Source organism: Rhipicephalus sanguineus, chromosome 2 (genome assembly GCF_013339695.2).
Source record: "Rhipicephalus sanguineus isolate Rsan-2018 chromosome 2, BIME_Rsan_1.4, whole genome shotgun sequence".
Classification (NCBI taxonomy): domain Eukaryota; kingdom Metazoa; phylum Arthropoda; class Arachnida; order Ixodida; family Ixodidae; genus Rhipicephalus; species Rhipicephalus sanguineus.
This window is the reverse complement of record NC_051177.1, coordinates 75,277,605-75,295,902: the sequence shown is the minus strand read 5'-3', so window position 1 is coordinate 75,295,902 and position 18,298 is coordinate 75,277,605. Positions and strand designations below refer to the sequence as shown.

Sequence of the window (18,298 nt, the reverse complement as noted above, 5' to 3'; positions counted from 1 at the left end):
CCGTGCCCACTCGAGGAATGCGAGAGTCAAAGTTTGCGGTTTTCACGGAGAATTAACCTTAAACATTAGTGAACTGGCGCACTTGGATTTTACTTTTTCTATTACTTCTCGTTATTCTTGCCTTACACATTCGCCGCTCATATTTTTATTCTTCCTAATTTTTTTTGTCGACTCTGATTCGGTGGGCTGACTCTTTCTCAAATTTTGCGGGGGCGCCTACGCGGCACTTTTAAGAGATTAAAAAGTCATTTATCACGCCACGATGAAAACGGCGCTTCGGTGCGCGCACGACGTGTAGCAATTTTCTCACCGCAGTTCGTGCTGTTTAACGATTTCCCTTTCGTGTTTACGCATTACTTGATTTTATTTTTCTGGACGTATATGCCTTCTGTACGAGCTTCTCTTACAGCGCATCTGTCGGGCCATTTCGCGTCTACGATTAACCACCCTCAGTCGCAAATTTGAGTAATTAATTTGCAAAGCCTCTATGCATGCCTGATTCGGTCATTCTCCCAAAGCGTCGGCCTACCGCAAAATTAATTTCTAGGAGACCTTCCGACTTTATTTGTAATGGCTACGAATTTAGAAAGAAAAAGGAAATCAACAGACGTGCTCACGTTATCGACTAAACTCTGTTTCACGGTCGTATCTAGAGCACCATTACTTTTTTTCTAAGTGTCACAGGCTCAGCCTTTATTTTTCCCTCCCGAATTTCATTTTGTAACTAGTCTTACCATGCGGTAGCGCTTGATTATATCGCCGGCACTGTATACAGTGCCGGCGATGCTCCTTGTTCTGGGATCTAAATTCATTATGAAAACATTGATATCAGTAACACAGGATTAGCAGGAACAATTGAATCCCAAGGTACATATTAGTCATATTCTGAGTTTCTTTCGCAGTGTCCTGTAGTTAGATTAACGCCATACTGAATTTGTAATGTACCACACATCTTTTTAAATGTGCTGGTATTTCTTCGATATCATTTAGTTGGCGTGTTATGGAAATAGTAGCTGGTGGTTTATTTGTGCGCCATCTCCTTATTTCATATCAATAAAAAGAGAGACACATATTCAATATCTTAATAAATCAGGTATCAGCGTTTGGACACCTTGAGTAGAAACATGTATAGAGTCGAATAAAAATATACAACGGCCCTGCAATACCGTTCCGTCGCTCTGTTTGTGCTCAAGCAATGGGCGGACCAACACGCATATGCTGGCTCCTGCAGCTCATTCTTGACACAGTCTGGCACTCTGCATCCTAACGCGAAATCGTTAAAGAGCTTGTTTCGCAGATATTCCGGTGTCGGCGTCGGCGTCGTTCGTTGTAATCGAAAAATCAGCGTTGTCCCTTAGCGAAAAACCGACAGAGATGCAAATACAGAAATAATAAAAAATCTTCGGTTCGAGTTAGAACCGAATGCAGGCCTTCTGCGTGGCAAGCAGGTGTTCTACCATAGAGCCACGCTATTCTTGAAACTGTTTCGAAAAAAAAAAGCATTATGCGAATGTTATGTAGGGGAAGGAGTCTCCTTAATGCATGTAATATTGCGTGGCAGAAGCGTAATGGCGCCAGGCGTCAAAACACGTGAATTGGGCGACGAGTGGGTGTTTTAAAGGCCCGCCCATTACAAAACGCTCAGACATGTTTAATGAGCATCATCAGCAAAAACATCAACAAAGTGAGCTTCTGTGAGGGTTCGCGTGTTGCCTTACGGACGTGCAGTGTGCCCTTCGCTGATTTCCAGACGGAAGAATTATTGCGCAGTGAGCACTTCGCAGCTGTACTTGCAGCAGAGGAATTCTAGGATAGTTTGAAACGGCCAATATTACGCGCCCAGACGTTTGTTTCATTGCGGAACGATTGAGGCATACGCCGAGAACCGAAGCCAGGTATGCAATTGAGAATGCGATGCGTACGGGGCCCGATTACGCTATCGCGTTCGACTATTGAAGGCGAGGCTCAAGCGTGCTCAAAGTTTTTAAAGCCCGGATAGCTGACAACTGTTTAAATAAACACGCACGTGACCCCGGTACGACCTCTCCTCCCAGTGCCTAATTATTTCCTTGCGTTCTCTTTTTAAATTTAATTTGAAGTGTTAAAGCGAGCGATCCGTCGGGGTGTCTGCTTCCCTTGTAATGACCGCGACCGTTAGCGCCCTCTGCAGTTAAGCGCGCCTGTCGCACCGCCCAGATTTTCCGACATGCTGTTCGTGCATATGCAGTATATGTAGGCACTGTACGCTCCTTCAGACGTCATATATGCATAAATGCACAAGTGGTAAAGCTATAGACTGTCAGAGTTGCATTATTTTTAAAGCGTCGTTAAGAGACGTCTGTGCGTTAAACGCGCACTCTTAATTGCTTCTTGATAGCTGCGCAAATGGAAGCAAAATTATGTGCCATGAGTGCACGAACGCGAAGAACCGTCGTGCTGCTAAGCCCCGCAGCGCTCAATTTGCGCGTATCTTAACGCTGTTTCGCCGCCTATTGTTCCTTACGCGGACAAATTGAAAGGAACCAGGCAAACCCCAAACACACCGAGGGGCTTAGGGAGATGAAAGCCGGTGAAATAAATAAGTAATAAAAATCTAAGCAATCCGGGCTGAAAGTTCTCGGTTCTTTTGTTTAGGTTGTTTTTATGAAGGGATCGTAATGAGGAAAGAAAGAGGCGAATAACGAGCCAGTTTTCTTGAACATATGATCTCGACTCACAAAAAAAATTAGCGCAGCTTTCACAAAGTTTGCGCAAGGCTGTGTCACGGCAGAGCTGGTGGGCACCTAGCTGGTCCTGGCTTGGCTTGGCTTTTGCCCTCTCACCCGTCTCTTTCCCACCCCTTGGTGTGCTGTACTATATAAGGCTATGCTTGCTCACTTTTCTATCTTTGTTAATTCCGAGTCTGTGCCTTTCTATCTCTTTCTCTCTATTTATGTTTGTTTCTCTGTGTTTCTATCTTTTACTCTCTTTCTTTTCTTTTTTTCTCTTGTGTTTTCTATTTCTTTCACTCTTTCTCTCTCTCTCTCTCTGTAGTCTCTGTCTCGCCTTCTATATTTTTCCGTTTTTCTTCCCTTTCTTGCTATCTCTTTCTCTTTTTCGTTTTCTTTCTATCTCTTTTTATCTACGACGCACGGAAAACCTCGACCATTACATGCAGCTCTGCTGTTAAAAAAAAACAAAAAAAAAAACAAAAAAGACTCATTCTCGTGCTGTCGCTGTTTCGCGTTCTTCTTATAGCTGTTTCTTTATGCATCGCGTATCGCTCGGTGTTTAGTAGATGGCTTTAAAAATCCTGTATCTTCGGAGACATCGTTTATTACGTTTTCTTTCTCAGTGCTACATTCCAACGCGCACGCGGAAGGGCGCAGGTCTCTCAACTGATGTATTTTCAGCAGATGTATGTACGCGGTAAGAGAGGCATACACGTGCCAGTATTGCGTTGCTTGTTTCTTGGTCAAGTTAGGCGTGCCGCTGTTAACACTGGCGTTCGGGACATTCCTGGGTTTGAGGCGTGCGTGTTCAACTATGCGCACGCGTCTTAGGTGCTCGCATCGCTCGCCCGCTGTTTAGCATAAAGTTCTATCTCTCTCTCTCTCTCTAAAACGCTTTTTGTTTAGTTTTCCACCAATTTACTTTTCTGGTATTTCTCTTTTCACATGACTTTATTTTTTTTCCATTTTGTGCATTGTTATTTTGTCATTTTCTTAAAAACTGTGGAATATAATCACGGTCCCGTAAGTGGGCTCATTTGACCTCGTGGATCTATTAAGAGTTATAGACATTATCGTTATCTCCGGCAGTAGCAATCCAATTCAATAAACTATTCGCCGCGCTGACATGAACTCTCTCGCATTACGTCTTATTTGCCAAACGAAATGTCTTTGACGGAAAGGTATATGGAAGCTTTTTCGTCACAGGTTCACCCCGCCGGTTCAATCACACTTAAGAAGAAGAGGAAAAAGAATTGGACATCAATGTCAAGAGAAGAACAGTTTTGGTACGTCATAAAGCTTTCTAAGACGAAACGCTGTTCCCTTAAACAAGCACATGCAGGCTATTTCCTCAGCTGAAAAAGATCGATCAACGAACTGGGGTTCGGTTGGCGTTTTTTTTAATCTTTTTTTTCTTTCCTTACTTTTCTATCCCCCTTACCCCTTCCCCAGTGCAGGGTAGCAAACCGAAAAACTTTCTTCTGGTTAACCTCCCTGCCTTTCACTTAACCTTTCTCTCTCTCTGCCCCTTCCAAATTGGTCAGTTTTTGCCGAATAAACCAATGATAATAATAGTTGGAATTTAACGTCCCAAAACCACAATAAGATTATGAGCGACGCCGTAGTGGAGGGCTTCGGAAATTTCGACCACCTGTGGGGTTCCTTAACGTGCACCTTAATCTAAGTACACGGGTTTCAAGCATTCTCGCCTCCTTCAAAAAAGCGGCTGCCGCGGCCAGGATTCGACCTGCGGTTCAGCAGTCGAGTACCATAACCACTAGACCAGAAAGGGAAAATAGACAACCACCCATTTGTAGCACGAAGCCACAAGGAAATCCATGCGGATTTCTCAGAAATAAAGCCTCTTAGTGACCGAAAAATTCGTCCTGGTCCGGGGTTAGAACCCGGGACCAACGCCTGTCCGGGGCGGTCGCTCTACCAATTGAGCTAACGAGGAAGCTAGCAAGTGGCAGCGCGAGGGCGAATCCGTCGACAACTTTCCTTGTGGCTTCGTGCTACAAACGGGTGGTTGTCTATTTTCCCTTTCTTAACCCTTCCGCCACTATGCGGGATTCCGTAGAACTGATTTTAAATATATCTCCAGTTGCTTCGAGTTGTCGATGAATTAGCCCTCGCGCTGCCAATTGCTAGCTTCCTGGTTAGCTCAATTGGTAGAGCGACCGCCCCGGAAAGGCGTTGGTCCCGGGTTCGAACCCCGGACCAGGACGAATTTTTCGGCGACTAAGAGGCTTTATTTCTGAGAAATCCGCATGGATTTCCTTGTGGCTTCGTGCTACAAATGGGTAGTTGTCTATTTTCCCTTTCTTAACCCTTCCGCCACCTTGCGGGATTCCGCAGAACTGATTTTCAATATATCTCCAGTCACTTCGTTCCAGTTGCTCCAGTTGTTCCAGTTCCGCCTTACGCAGTCGTAACAGGTGCCTTCAAATCAATAACGGCATGATTGATTGCATGGTGTGTTAATTACTGAGTAAACATGAGTGCTTCATGTGCAAATCAGTGGCTGCGCCCGTTTAAGTGATTTTGATGACTCGAACGCGGCGATATCTGCTATGGAATAGTTTGTCAGGTATCTGCAGTCTAAAATGATGTCTAATAAAATGCTTATATTTCCATCACGACCCCCCCCCCTTTTTTTTTTCTCCCAGAAAGAGAGTGTGGCTTTCCAAACAATTCGCGGGTCGCCGTGTCTATACATAACCTTAAAGCAATACTGCCAACAGACCTAATTTAGTAACCCGTATTTGCGAGGCATACAGATCCGTTAGTTTTATTCTGTTCACTTTAGTTAGAATGATGGTAGCGAAATATTTACTTCAAATCATTTTCGCTAACCAGACGATTTCATTTAACATTTTAGATTAAAACAAAACTGTTTACTGACTGAATAATTGTTTACGTCAACTTAGCTTCGTTCCATTTTTATATTCCACTTCTTTGCCACTGTATATAGGCACGTATTTTAAATGCGAAGCATTTCTTAGCGAACCCAAGGCACTTTGAGCGTTTGTATTTACGTATCTGTCTATCTAGCCGCCTATGTTTGGGTGCTGTCATGATTGCCTCCTTAGCTTGGTGTACACCAAAATTGGCATGGGAAGGTAAGAGGGTTTGACGAATATGACTGTCTGGTGACATGAATAAAGTGAAAGTCCTGTCACGTACGTCGTCAAACCCTTTCCTGCAGACACGCGTGGCACATACCCGTTTACCACGGGCCGCGGTGTACGGGCATGCGCCACAGGTGATTGACAGTTTATATTTACCTAGGAATGGCGAGAGCAGACATTGGTAATTTAAATGCGAGAGTGTTAAGAAAAACCATCAGCCGCGTTGACCCGACGAATGCAAAGAATAAAAATTAGGATCCCATCAGGAATCGAACCCAAGCCTTCCGCGTGGGAGTCAGGTATTATACCAGAGCCACGCCAAGTCTAGATACTGCATTAGAAAAACACCCTCTGCAGTCGTAATGTCGGTGCAACGTCAGTTGTAATTATGGTGGTTATCTAATTTTATAACAAAGCAATAACACTACATATGTACTCCTACGATACAGGCGTCATGTCAGAGTAAGGTTCTGTGGTTCCAGTGTTGGCTCCGCTTTTATAGCAGTCTAATAAACATTACAGTTATATTCCTATGATTCATTCAAGCGTTGCTCAACCCCAGAGTAATACGCTAACGACAGTTACGTATGGTATTCACATCATCGCACCGTAAAGTGCACTTCGTTTCGATAATACTGACGTCCGTGCTCTAAAATACGTGCTGACGTTGCGTCAGCACGTATTACGTTACCCTTTAAGTTCTACTTTAAACGCCAGTGTAGTCGACGTGCCTGGTAAGGCCACGATGTGCACACAGCTACTGCGCTTACAAAAACACGTTGATGCACCTCATAACGCTTGGCTCAAAGCCAAAAAATGCAGCATAGACAACTATACTCGCTGATTGCTTCGCATTAAACCGATTCCCACAAGGCGTGGGATCCGCCGAATTTTTTATTTTGATGTCTCCATTGCTGCTCTCCATTTCTTATTCACACATAAACATGTTCGTCTTCATTGTTTATCGCGAACAGTAATTGACTTGAGTATGCACATAATCATCACAAGAGCCTAGTGAATTCAATTTGCACTGACTGCGCTGTCACATGTTTTCCATAATGAGGTAAACGAAGTGTAGGAGAAGAAATATTCCACATCGCAACTGCGGCGAAGTGGCTAGCATTAATTACTTCTAATGAACCCCGAAACGTAGCAGTGTCGACATATTAGAGATAATAAATATACGGCTTCGATGACATGGCTTGAGAAGTAAATCTTGGCATTGGTAAAGTTGTAAAGAAGCAGACTGGTCGGTTTTTTGTGGCTGTAATCCTTTAACCTATATATACGGCTCTTCATAATTAAACGAAGGGCGGAACGATGACCTGGCCAGTTTTCTGAATCCTCCACAGTGTCCTTTCAATTAAAGGCTTCTTTATTTTTTCGCTCCTTAGCCATCCGCGACACTTGCGCTCGCACGTTTTATAGACGACCGGCTGTCGACGACAAAAAGACATAATAATAGATACGAAGTTTTACGTACGGTAACAACGATATGATTATGAGGCACGCTATAGAAAGAAACTCTGGATTCATTTTGACCACCTGGAGTTCTTTAACGAGCACCAAAATCTAAGTACGCGGGTGCATGTTGCCCGCATCAAAGTGCGGCCACCGAGCCCGGGAATTCAACCCGCGACCTCGATCTAAGCAGCTTCTTTAGCTATTGAGCCACCACAGCGGGTCTCGGAATAACTGCCGTCAATGTACAGTGTTTCTTTTTCTTTTTCTAGACCATGCAGTTTTTTAAAATAAAAATCTTATGACAGTCAGGCTCCTGTCGTTTTCGCACAGGAACTCTAAGTCGAGGAGGAAGTACTTTGGCCTCAGCTAAATTGACATTGAATTGACCAACTAACAAACACACGCTAATTAACTTCTAAATGACTGACTTGACGGTAGAAGTTCAGGGAAAGATGGATGCTTGAGGCAGGCCCGTAGCCAGGGGGGGGGGGGGCGAAATTTTGGTGAAGTATGTGTTTTTTACCAAAAATAAATAATAAAAATAGGTGTTTTCCTCAAAAACTCAAGGTTTTCAGCAAGTGCCCCCCCCCCCCCCCCCCCCGACAAAAATTCCTGGCTACGGGCCTGGCTTGAAGAAATAAAAAGTTCATGATCACGTGGTGTCCCTGAAGCCGAAGTTACGTCAAGCGGACGAAGTTTCGACAAGCGTACTAGTCCGCTTGTTGAAACGTCGGCTTCAGCGACACTCCGTGATCACAAATTTTTCATGACCTGACGATTGTTGTTTATACTAGAAACCTGTTGTCCATGACAATTTATGACATACCCATTTTTTTATAAATCAAGAAGGTTTCGCGTACTTTGGATATTCATTATTGAATTTTAATGGTGACATAGGAATGAACCACGCCCAGCGCGAAGGAAACGCGGCCACTCTGTTACGTCAGACCGGAACTTCACGTGACAAGGAAGTGACGAAATTTGTATCAATGCGCGTAAATGCAGAATCTGGTCAGCAAAACGTGCACGAAGTCTGGAAGCGGTACTAAATGTTCAGCATCTCTTACGCGTTTACGGCTTAGCGTACAGTGACGTTTGAGCCTATAGATCCTATGGCTTGCATCAAACATGCTTGCAATGTGTTGTTATCGCAGTCCACAAGCGCACCGATGTGTATCGCGCTTTATTGTTAAGAATTAAACTAATTTCAGACTAAATCTCAAAGCAGTGTAATCATTAGCTGGAAACTCGATGCGTGGAGTGCTCATGCCGATGACACACTCCTAATACTGTTGTCGCTTCGAATCGGCTATTGTAAGAATGAATAATTTAGGACGACTGACCTGGTACGCAGGGAATTCCTCCGGGTACCTTCTCGTCCTTGCAGGGGGGAAACTTTGGCCTTTCGGTCACAAAACACCGGGGAAGGAAGCCTGAATTCGACCTCAGCTGCTCGAACAGGTCCCGTAGGTCGGGTTTTCCCCCTGCGCGTGGCAGAAGAAAAACAAACAGTGGGTGTGAGTTGAGACTACAGATTCGGACAGTGGGGTTTAATGTAACCACTTTCTCTAAATGTCATTGCTGTTGAGTTACGCTGCGCACAACAACAGCCGCTCAGAAAAAAGGCGCCTCATTTTATATTTGTGAAAATCAAGGGTCCCCTGCAGTTCACCGGAGTTTTTGCAGCACGGCGATTGGCTGGGATCATAGCTGTCGCACCGTTACATGAAGCGATTTCCTGTATGTGTATCATTAGTGGGTGCTGGGTTCCGCTTACGTGTCAATTCATTCATTCCAGGTCCCTCAGCAGCCCCGAAATTATTCCGAAATACTTCGCAAACGTAATGGAAGTTCACTTTTTATCAAGCACACGATTGCTGTATCGTCGTAGCTTTGCCAAATCGCCAACGTCCTTATACAGGTTAGTCAAACGTTTGATTTGCAGTGTCGTGGTGTTATTTAACCTGCGTATTATTTGTACCATGTATTTTTTAAGAGCTCTGGTGTTACCGAGAGAATGATATTTGGCATGTATTGTTTAACGTCTTGGTGTTACTGCGAGAACGCTGCTTGCCATGTTACTTTGACCCTGTGTGTTGTTTGTCCGATCAATTCAAGAGCTAAGGAGTGACCGGCGCCTTACATGCGCCAAGATCACCTTATATCATGTCAGTAAATAAAGAAAAACAATGTACAGCGTGTCTGACTTGCCCTGAAGTTACACAAAAGGAATATTGCCTCGGAAGTTGCACATTCGCCGCACGTTAGTGGGCGTAAGCAATTGGAAAACAAGTCAGACGACACACGCGCAATGAGGCGTTTGGCATTCACGCGGACAGATGACGCCGTGCGAAATCCCATAGCTAAAACTAAACAGTATGGGTAAGTAAACTGTGTAAGGCTGCTGCAGTTGCGATAAGTGGAAAGAAAGAAAAAGTGAAAGCTCGAGAGGGATGGAAATGGCGAGGATGGTCTTTGTTCTTCCAACGCCGAAGTCTTTATAAGCCTGTCGACAAGCGACGCTAACGGGCCACGGAAGCGCCCGACAGAGGGCGCGAGAACGAAGGAAAACGAGCGACGTCTAGACGTCAGTGCAGAAAAGATTACTACAAGGCAGGAAAGACATCGGAGCGTGCGCGAGCAAGCTGCTGCGTGGTGGGAGAGACCTGAATGAGGAGTCCAGATACATATCCCGAAAGCGAGGAAACTCAGCGGCGGATAAAAATGCCGAAGAACAATAGCAAAAAAAGGGGGCATCGCCATAGCACCATGCTGCAAAGACAGGCGAGTGTGCCGCGCGTGCCCTCTATCGTTATCGCTCAGTAGAGCAAAAGAGGGCCCCCGTCCTGTGCCGCTCCATTGTTTTGTTATCTGGCGCGCTAAACGGCGCGCTAAAGCTTAGCGAGCGAACGTGTCGGAGGGAAACACGAAACGACCGCCGGCGATCACGCGATAGCGGCGCGAAAAAGAAAATGTAGCAATAAAGGAAAGGGGACGGGAAAGGGAAACAGGGAGAGCATGCGGGGGCGAGGGATCGCAGCCTTTGCAGTGTCAGGGGCTAGAGCCTCCGAGCACGGCGTCAGGGTTGTGAGTGAGGGGTAGGAGGGGTGTACGGAATGTTGTGCGGGGAAGCGGACGTGGCGCCTGCATGGTCGACCTCTGTTGCGCCTTGTTCTCCGGGCCCTGAGCGCACGCGAGCGCGCGCGCGCGCGCCCCATTAAACGTCTATTTGCTGACAAATGACGCGCGTGGCTTGTAGCGCTGCCGGACTGCCAGTCTTTCTCTACACACACACACACACCCTTCCCCAATCCCCACGCCTCGCCGTACGGGCATCGCTTCCCCATTCCAAACTCCTACCGTTTGCCTCTCCCTCGTCCGTGTTCAAGCTTTATTTTTTTTCTCCATTACTATACTCACACAACCATTGTACCTTCCCACATCGCTGCTTTCCCTTTCTGTCCTACGGTAGACTCTCTGTCACTTGTGTCAACCCGGGCTGTGGCGAGAGGGGGGAGGGGGAGGGGAAGCACACGCGCACGCGCGTTCGCCGCGGCACAATGTGGGCGTTTCCCACAGCGATCCGGTGTCGCGCCCCGCTCAGAGTGCTCCGCTTGGGTGCCGGAGAGTGACGGGCTGTATACAGTGTACGTATACAAAAGGATAGATGGAGGAATAAGCGTTCGATAAAATAGAGCGATAATGCGAGAGAGGAGAGGGTAATGAGAGAGCCCGGCTTCGGGATCGCCCAAAGAGGCATCGGATCTTCTTCCCTCTCCGTGTCCATCTGGCCCCCCACTCTCTCCGAGAGTGTTTCTCAGTTGGAGCGATTCGATTTCCCGGGCGCCGATCGTTGCGAACGCGTGTTGTCAGCGCGGTCTTGTAAGTAAGCGAACGCGTTTCATGGGAACCGCACGGAGGCATGCGTTTGCCCGGGAGGACGAGGTGATGAGCATGGTTAGCCGCGGCGTTTTATGGCAGCCGCGTGCCGCTGCAGCCAATGGAGCGACGATGGGCTTTCGTGCCACGCGACCCGGATTTCCCAGAGTGATAAAAACGCGGTCGCGGTGGTTTATAGAGGTCCCAGTACAGGGTCTCTCGATCGTGTCGACGTCTCTGCGGAGGGCGTAAAAGATAGACTTATGAGATAGGCGAGAACTTAAAAAAAAAGAGAGAACCACGAAGCACTCGGTCTAAAAGCGTGGGAGAAAAATGTCTTCTTTTGTTTTTTGCTTACGGAAGGGGAGAGGGGAGAAGCGTAATATAATGTGCTCGTAAATTTCGAGGAGTTCTTAGTTCAGTTTCATTGCTACTGGCAATGATGCGTTTTAGCGGCTGTTGGTTCTGGGAGTATAATCAGCAGTCAGCAAGTCGAAGCAGCAGAGAATTTTGTTAGCATTGTTCTCGGGGCAGTGAATGAGTCACTAGTACACTCAAGCGGTGTTGCAAATCGGCGCTTTTGCACTGTGGGAAAAAGCAGCTGCGTGTGCGGGTTTAAATTGGCGCTAGGTATTTAGCGCTACGCTTCTTTTTAGAAAAACAAACAAACACACTACATGGTATCTGCACTTTTCATTCGGTGCTTCGAAAATTTACGCACCTCCAGTTTCCTTTGACTGTCATTTTATAAGTTCCGGCTTGCTTTCTCAATAACTGATATTAGCGTTTGTTTTTCCTGAAGTCTCGCCCGATGCCCCCTCACTATTTCCTTGTGGCGTATACCCGTCTGTGAGAGGTGTATGCCAGCCGGCTGCTTAACAACCCAGAAAATATTACGTGCAATAATCACCAGGGATACAAGGGTGATACGATAAGCAGGTACAAAATGCCTTCTCGGTGCATGCTGACTAAGTCTCACCGCAACGACGCTTTTTTAGAGGCGCCGAGTATGACTCGACTTTCGTATAGCGGTTGCGTGTCGGTTCAGGTCAGCCCGTCTTCGTATGCCCAGCCTATTCGCGTAGCTGCCAGCATCGCGCGATGTGCCACCCTATTTTCCTTGCCCGTCATATTTTCCTAAGTTGCAGGCTGGCTAAATTTAATTAAGGCAAACTAAATTTTCCCATAATGCACAGCACGGCCCGTTATCATATCGATGCCGTTGTGCTTCGCGCGTTGCAATTCGCATGACATTTGATATTGCGAACATCGTCGCACACGCTCCTGGTTCAAATCACCGCAGTCACCTCATTACCCGTTAATGCGAGTCACTTCCGGTGAGTCAATATAAATGTCTGACGGTGAGCAGGTACTGAAGACAGCGAGATGCTCCGTCTATGAAAGCTAGTGAGTAGAAGTGAGCAGGAGTGGACAGCACGTAAATTTACACAATCGAACAGAAATCAATGTGCGAGTGTGAGCGATGTTCACCGATCATTATGAAAGCGTGCTTGTAGAGTGGACCTCGTCATTATGCAATGAGCACAACCCACCGCACGTCCCACACAGCTTTATCATGTTTGTGGTAGGCATTACGCTCTTCAAGGGCTTGAACTTTGGTCGTATTGAAGTGATTCACGTGTCTTGGATTTGGCTGTCTCTTATTCACCTGCGGCTAGTTTCACGCCAAATATAAAGTCATTTGTTTTATAACTACAGATTAGTTATACGAGAGGCAGAAGAAGCACCGCGTAATGACTGGAACCGCATACCAATTAGCTGCTCCTCAAGATATAGAGGCAGGCCCATACGGACAAGGAGCATCGCTATATGACAAATACATCTTGAGCCAAAACATTATCCTATCAGAGCAAAAATGTTCCTTGGCCACATGTAGTTTTTTGTTGAGAGGGCCAGGCAATAAGATCACGCAATGGTTACGTCACTGTCGAAGCCTTTACACCAGCAGGTACGTTGCCTACGGACACTCATGACAACAACAATCCTACGAAACTTTGCGTATACAGGCAAAGGTTCACGATGTTGCAGCATGCAGGATTGCTGGTCCTGCAGTGATGCCGTCTGGAATGCCAAGCACAGTGCGGTTGTATAGCAGAAATTTCTTCGAAGGAACACCAGTGTGGATCACTTACGCCAACTGTTACGAGTAATAGATAATAGATATACCATACAACTTTCAGGCGTGTATTCAGCGGTGCACGTAGACAAAGTGTCCAAGTGTTGAGCGCGACGCATTCTTCTTAAGTTACAGCTTGGGCGGAGCTGTCTGTAATGTTCGCTCAGAAATTGGTACTGTAACGTTGTCTGAACAGCGTAAATGAGGGAGGGCCTCCTCGTGCTTGAAAAAAAAAAAAAAGAAGAAAAGAAAATCGACGGACTGCTGGCATGTGAATGCCGAAACTGCCGTGACGCAAGCAGGCATGTGCAGCTCGAGGTGTATACATTACCGCCCCTCCCTGCAGATGTGGCGATCGATCACACCCGCCTGAATATTCGCGAACCAACACTGCGCACTCTGCCCGCTTTCTCTGTGGCCTATACGCCGACTGTATAGCGGACAGCGTAACATGGCATGTTTTCTCAAGGAGCGGAACTATAGCGCCAGGAAAAGTAGCTGCCATGTAGAGTTTTCTTGCAGTTGTATTTGTGCAAGATATTTTTCTAGTCTGTCAACTGATATCTTACCGTACGCTTACGCTACAAGATGACGTGAAATTAACACAATAGAGCGCGGACACGGACCGGTTGAGTGGCCGATGCTTTCTTTAGAAAACGAGTAATAATAATAATATCTGGGGTTTTACGTCCCAAAACCAAGATAGACGCCGTAGGGGAGGGCTTCGAAAATTTCGACCATATGGTGTTCTTTAACGTGCACTGACATCGCACAGTACACAGGTCTTCGCGTTTCGCCTACATCGAAATGCGACCGCCACGGCCGGGATCGAACACGCAACCTTCGGGTCAGAATAGTGCAAGACACATGACAAATGATGTGATGCAAGAAGATGGTTGAAATTGAGTGCCTTGTTTCCTCAATTGTCCCATGCCTTGCGGCTGTTACTCGTTTTTAATTATGAACAACCAGCACAGACCCACCCAGCAAACTGGAAGGGACACGCTTAACGAACTGTGAAGAAAATTGTAGCGAAATGGGCAAGCTGGTATTGGCTTTCTTTGTAAAAAATGTGTTTGTAATGCTTTTTAGCTGTGCGGATGGCTCGAGCGTCCTTGCGGTCGACGGAGAAATCTTCGCGAGATTCTTGACGCAGAGCACCGGTGCTGAGCAAGACATACAATTCGAAGAACTTAAAATAACAGAGAGCGGGGCTAGTTCGTAAGTATTCATGTTAAAGAGACAGGGCGTGCAAGCATGGACACAAGAGATATGGTGTCTTACTTCTCTCTTGTGTCCGTGTTTGCACGCCCTGTCTCTCTAACATGAATGCGAAAAGCTCCTCTGTGTGCAACAAATACATAGTAGCGAGCACGGCATTGTTTATGCTCTATTTATGGAGCAAAACAACGTAAAAATTAGTCCACTTAGTGTGGAATGCAAGTTGAATCCTTCTTCGCGCAATGAGGCAGTTACATGGCATTCTAGGGCGCGTTCGTACGCATGGTAAAATAATGGCGATTAAGGTTACCGAGGTTTCCAGTTAGGCCACGAGTTTTCTTCTGAGGAGGATTCTGGCCCTGGTTGAGGTGCTCACCGTGTCGTACGTGGTGAATACGTAACCCGTATCCCTTTTTCATCTTGATCCTCGTTCTGCGCATGTGTTCCTAGTGAACCGATTGGCGATGTTGTGGATCACGTGACGAATGACGTGGTATTTTAGTTTAATAATAATAATAATAATAATAATAATAATAATAATAATAATAATAATAATAATAATATAATAATAATAATAATAATAATAATAATAATAATAATAATAATAATAATAATAATAATAATAATAATAATAATAATAATAATAATAATAATAATTGAATACGGTTTAACGTCCCAAAACCGCGATATGATTATGAGAGACGCCGTAGTGGAGGGCTTCGGAAATTTCGACCACCTGCATGGGGCTCTCTAACGTCCACCTAAATCTAAGCGCTCGGGACTTTTTCGCCTCTATCGAAAATGCTGCCTCCGCGGCCGGGATTCGATCCCGCGACCTGCTGGTCAGCAGTCAAGCACCATAACCACTATATGTATTTTAGTTGGAGCCCGCTGTATCCTCAGTCCTCACAAACTATTGTGTTTGTTTTTCCTTTTATGTCCAATATTCCTCGCACGTTCACGTAGCGGCAATAATTAATGCTACGTATAAAAAGAAACGAGCGAAAGAGATACCTAACTGATCCAAAGCTCCGGATTCCCGAGAAGTCACATTGGCCGTTTAAAACTATCCTAAAATGCCTACTGCAAGTACAGTCGCGAAGTGCCCACCCCTACGCCCTAAATTTTCCTTTTGCGAATCAGCGAAGTATACCACTGCGCGTCCGTAAGGCAACAGGCGAACCTACGCAGCTACCCACTTTGTCGATGCATTTGCTGATGATGATTAATTACATCTGAGCGCTTTCTAAGAGTGCGTCACCTCACTCGTTGTGCAATTCACATGTCTTGGCGCTTGACGCGATTCTACGCTTCTGCCACGCAACACTACGTGCGTTAAGGAGACTCCACGCGTTACATGAAATTCGTATACGGTTTTATTCGGAAGCAGTTCCAAGCAATGGCGTGGTCCTGCGGTAGAGCAGCTCGGCACGCAGAAGGCCTGGGTTCGATTGCAGCAAAAGGGAGAGTTGGGCTAGTTGGTTTGCGTTCATAATGAAACAGCGCAAAAGACGAGCACACAGAAAGACTAGACAACACAAGCGCTGAACTGACAACTGAATGCTTTATTCAAGCGAAACATAGAAAGGGAGAAGAAGAAAGAACAAAAAATGCGCACGCAACCTATGCACATGACAAAGGATTACTCTAGTACCATCATTATGTCTTCTCCAAGTACGTTAACTCGCAATCAAGTAAAGAAATCGACGCTGCGCTGACACACGTGTCACCGTTTTTGCAGATAGCGAAGGCTTCAGCTATCTCTCTTATGCGAGAATCCGTGTGTCTAAATATGGTGGTCGTGCGGCAGAATTCTGGGGTGCAACCACAGGCGGCACAGTGGGCAGACAAATGGGAGAATGGCGCACCCTTTAAAGAGCTATGGTGCTCACGCAGGCGAATGTTGAGGCAGCGCCCCGTTTGCCCCACATAAACCTTACCGCATGAAAACGGAATAGAATAAACAACATTGTTTTTGCAAGGGACAAACGGCATGCGGTGCTTGACGGTGCACGTTCCCCTGGACGACATATTCACACTCAAAATGTATTCAAAAAATATTCAAAAATGTTCAAGCAGAACCTCGCAATGCAAAATCGGGAAAGGGCAAGAGGCTAGCGGTGATTCCGTATATTCATGGTATTTCTCACCGTATAAGAAAGATTGCCGACAAGTTCAATGTTGATGTACACTTTTCCTCCAAAAATAAGCTCAACAGCTTGTGTGCCAGAATCGATAAGTTGTCCACGAGTGTGAATATGTCGTCCAGGGGAACGTGCACCGTCAAGCACCGCATGCCGTTTGTCCCTTGCAAAAACAATGTTGTTTATTCTATTCCGTTTTCATGCGGTAAGGTTTATGTGGGGCAAACGGGGCGCTGCCTCAACATTCGCCTGCGTGAGCACCATAGCTCTTTAAAGGGTGCGCCATTCTCCCATTTGTCTGCCCACTGTGCCGCCTGTGGTTGCACCCCAGAATTCTGCCGCACGACCACCATATTTAGACACACGGATTCTCGCATAAGAGAGATAGCTGAAGCCTTCGCTATCTGCAAAAACGGTGACACGTGTGTCAGCGCAGCGTCGATTTCTTTACTTGATTGCGAGTTAACGTACTTGGAGAAGACATAATGATGGTACTAGAGTAATCCTTTGTCATGTGCATAGGTTGCGTGCGCATTTTTTGTTCTTTCTTCTTCTCCCTTTCTATGTTTCGCTTGAATAAAGCATTCAGTTGTCAGTTCAGCGCTTGTGTTGTCTAGTCTTTCTGTGTGCTCGTCTTTTGCGCTGTTTCATTATGAACTGGGTTCGATTCCCACTCAAACGGAAGTTTTTTTTTTTTTCAAATTATATTTGCATCTATCTCGAATTTTCGCTCACAGACAACGTTCATTTTATCGCGCACACGCAACCACCCCGATACCGAAATTTCTACGAAACGAGTTCTTTAACGCTGTGGCCTTAAAGGTTTCGTGTTGTTACTCTATCAAGCGAAAGAGATAGAAATGCGATAGGTCAACAATATATTTACGGGCAAACGTCGCTATTTGATAAACCGCGCTTGTCTTAAATACTGCTCGCAGATGTATAGAACCGTGAGCATAGGTTACGGGGCGCGGCTGATTAGGGAGAAAGCTCAACATCAGGTCATCGGGACAGTGCAGGTCGTCAGTGGTTAGGCCACAGTTCTGGCCTCGAGCATATGTGCAGGTCGCCAGTGGGAGTTCCAGGCTGCGTGCCAGGCCTCAATAAATATAAATACATGTATACCCTTTGCTAAATTTCGATATGAGCCGGTTACACCAATCAATAAGTTAAAGTGCTTGCTGACATAAAAGTGAGAGCGAACACCCAGAAGCATTGCACTGAAGCTGTAGCACGAAAAGCAATCATTGGAGAAATGTCTGTATCGTTATAGCTTATGCGAATACGAATACAGTTGAGATGACGAAGCAACAGCTTGCTATATTTGGCTGGCACACGATGCTATATAAAGAATAGCGGAATGCTATGCGCGTCCCTAGCACCCGAGACAATGGCTGAGCGAAAAGAGTGTATACCTGCATGGAGCGGCCGAGCGCTGCGGCGTCACCTTGCGAAAAAGGAGCTAGGGTAAAGATTGATTGCAAATTATACCTTCGCGGAATTCGCGCCGTTTGCGATAAGCCCTGCTTGATGAGCCACTTCGACCGCGATGTTTTATGCGGCTTCAGATCTGCAATCGATTACACAAAAACGGGCTCCGGGAGCCAAAGG

At 46.0% G+C, this 18,298-nt stretch overlaps 1 protein-coding gene and 1 non-coding gene across 3 annotated transcripts in view; one reads left to right on the top strand and one right to left on the bottom strand.

Moving 5' to 3' along the window:
* Positions 1–18,298, bottom strand: part of LOC119383181 (hematopoietically-expressed homeobox protein Hhex-like) — an 83,377-nt gene that overhangs the window by 41,335 nt on the left and 23,744 nt on the right. For both annotated transcript variants that reach the window (XM_037651216.2, XM_049412444.1), the window contains exon 2: positions 8,650–8,790. In XM_037651216.2, coding sequence (XP_037507144.1) covers positions 8,650–8,790 — 141 coding nt within the window. The remainder of the gene's footprint in view (positions 1–8,649; positions 8,791–18,298) is intronic.
* On the top strand, positions 4,865–4,938 carry Trnas-gga (transfer RNA serine (anticodon GGA)). The gene has a single exon. It is a non-coding gene; the product is annotated as a tRNA-Ser (tRNA).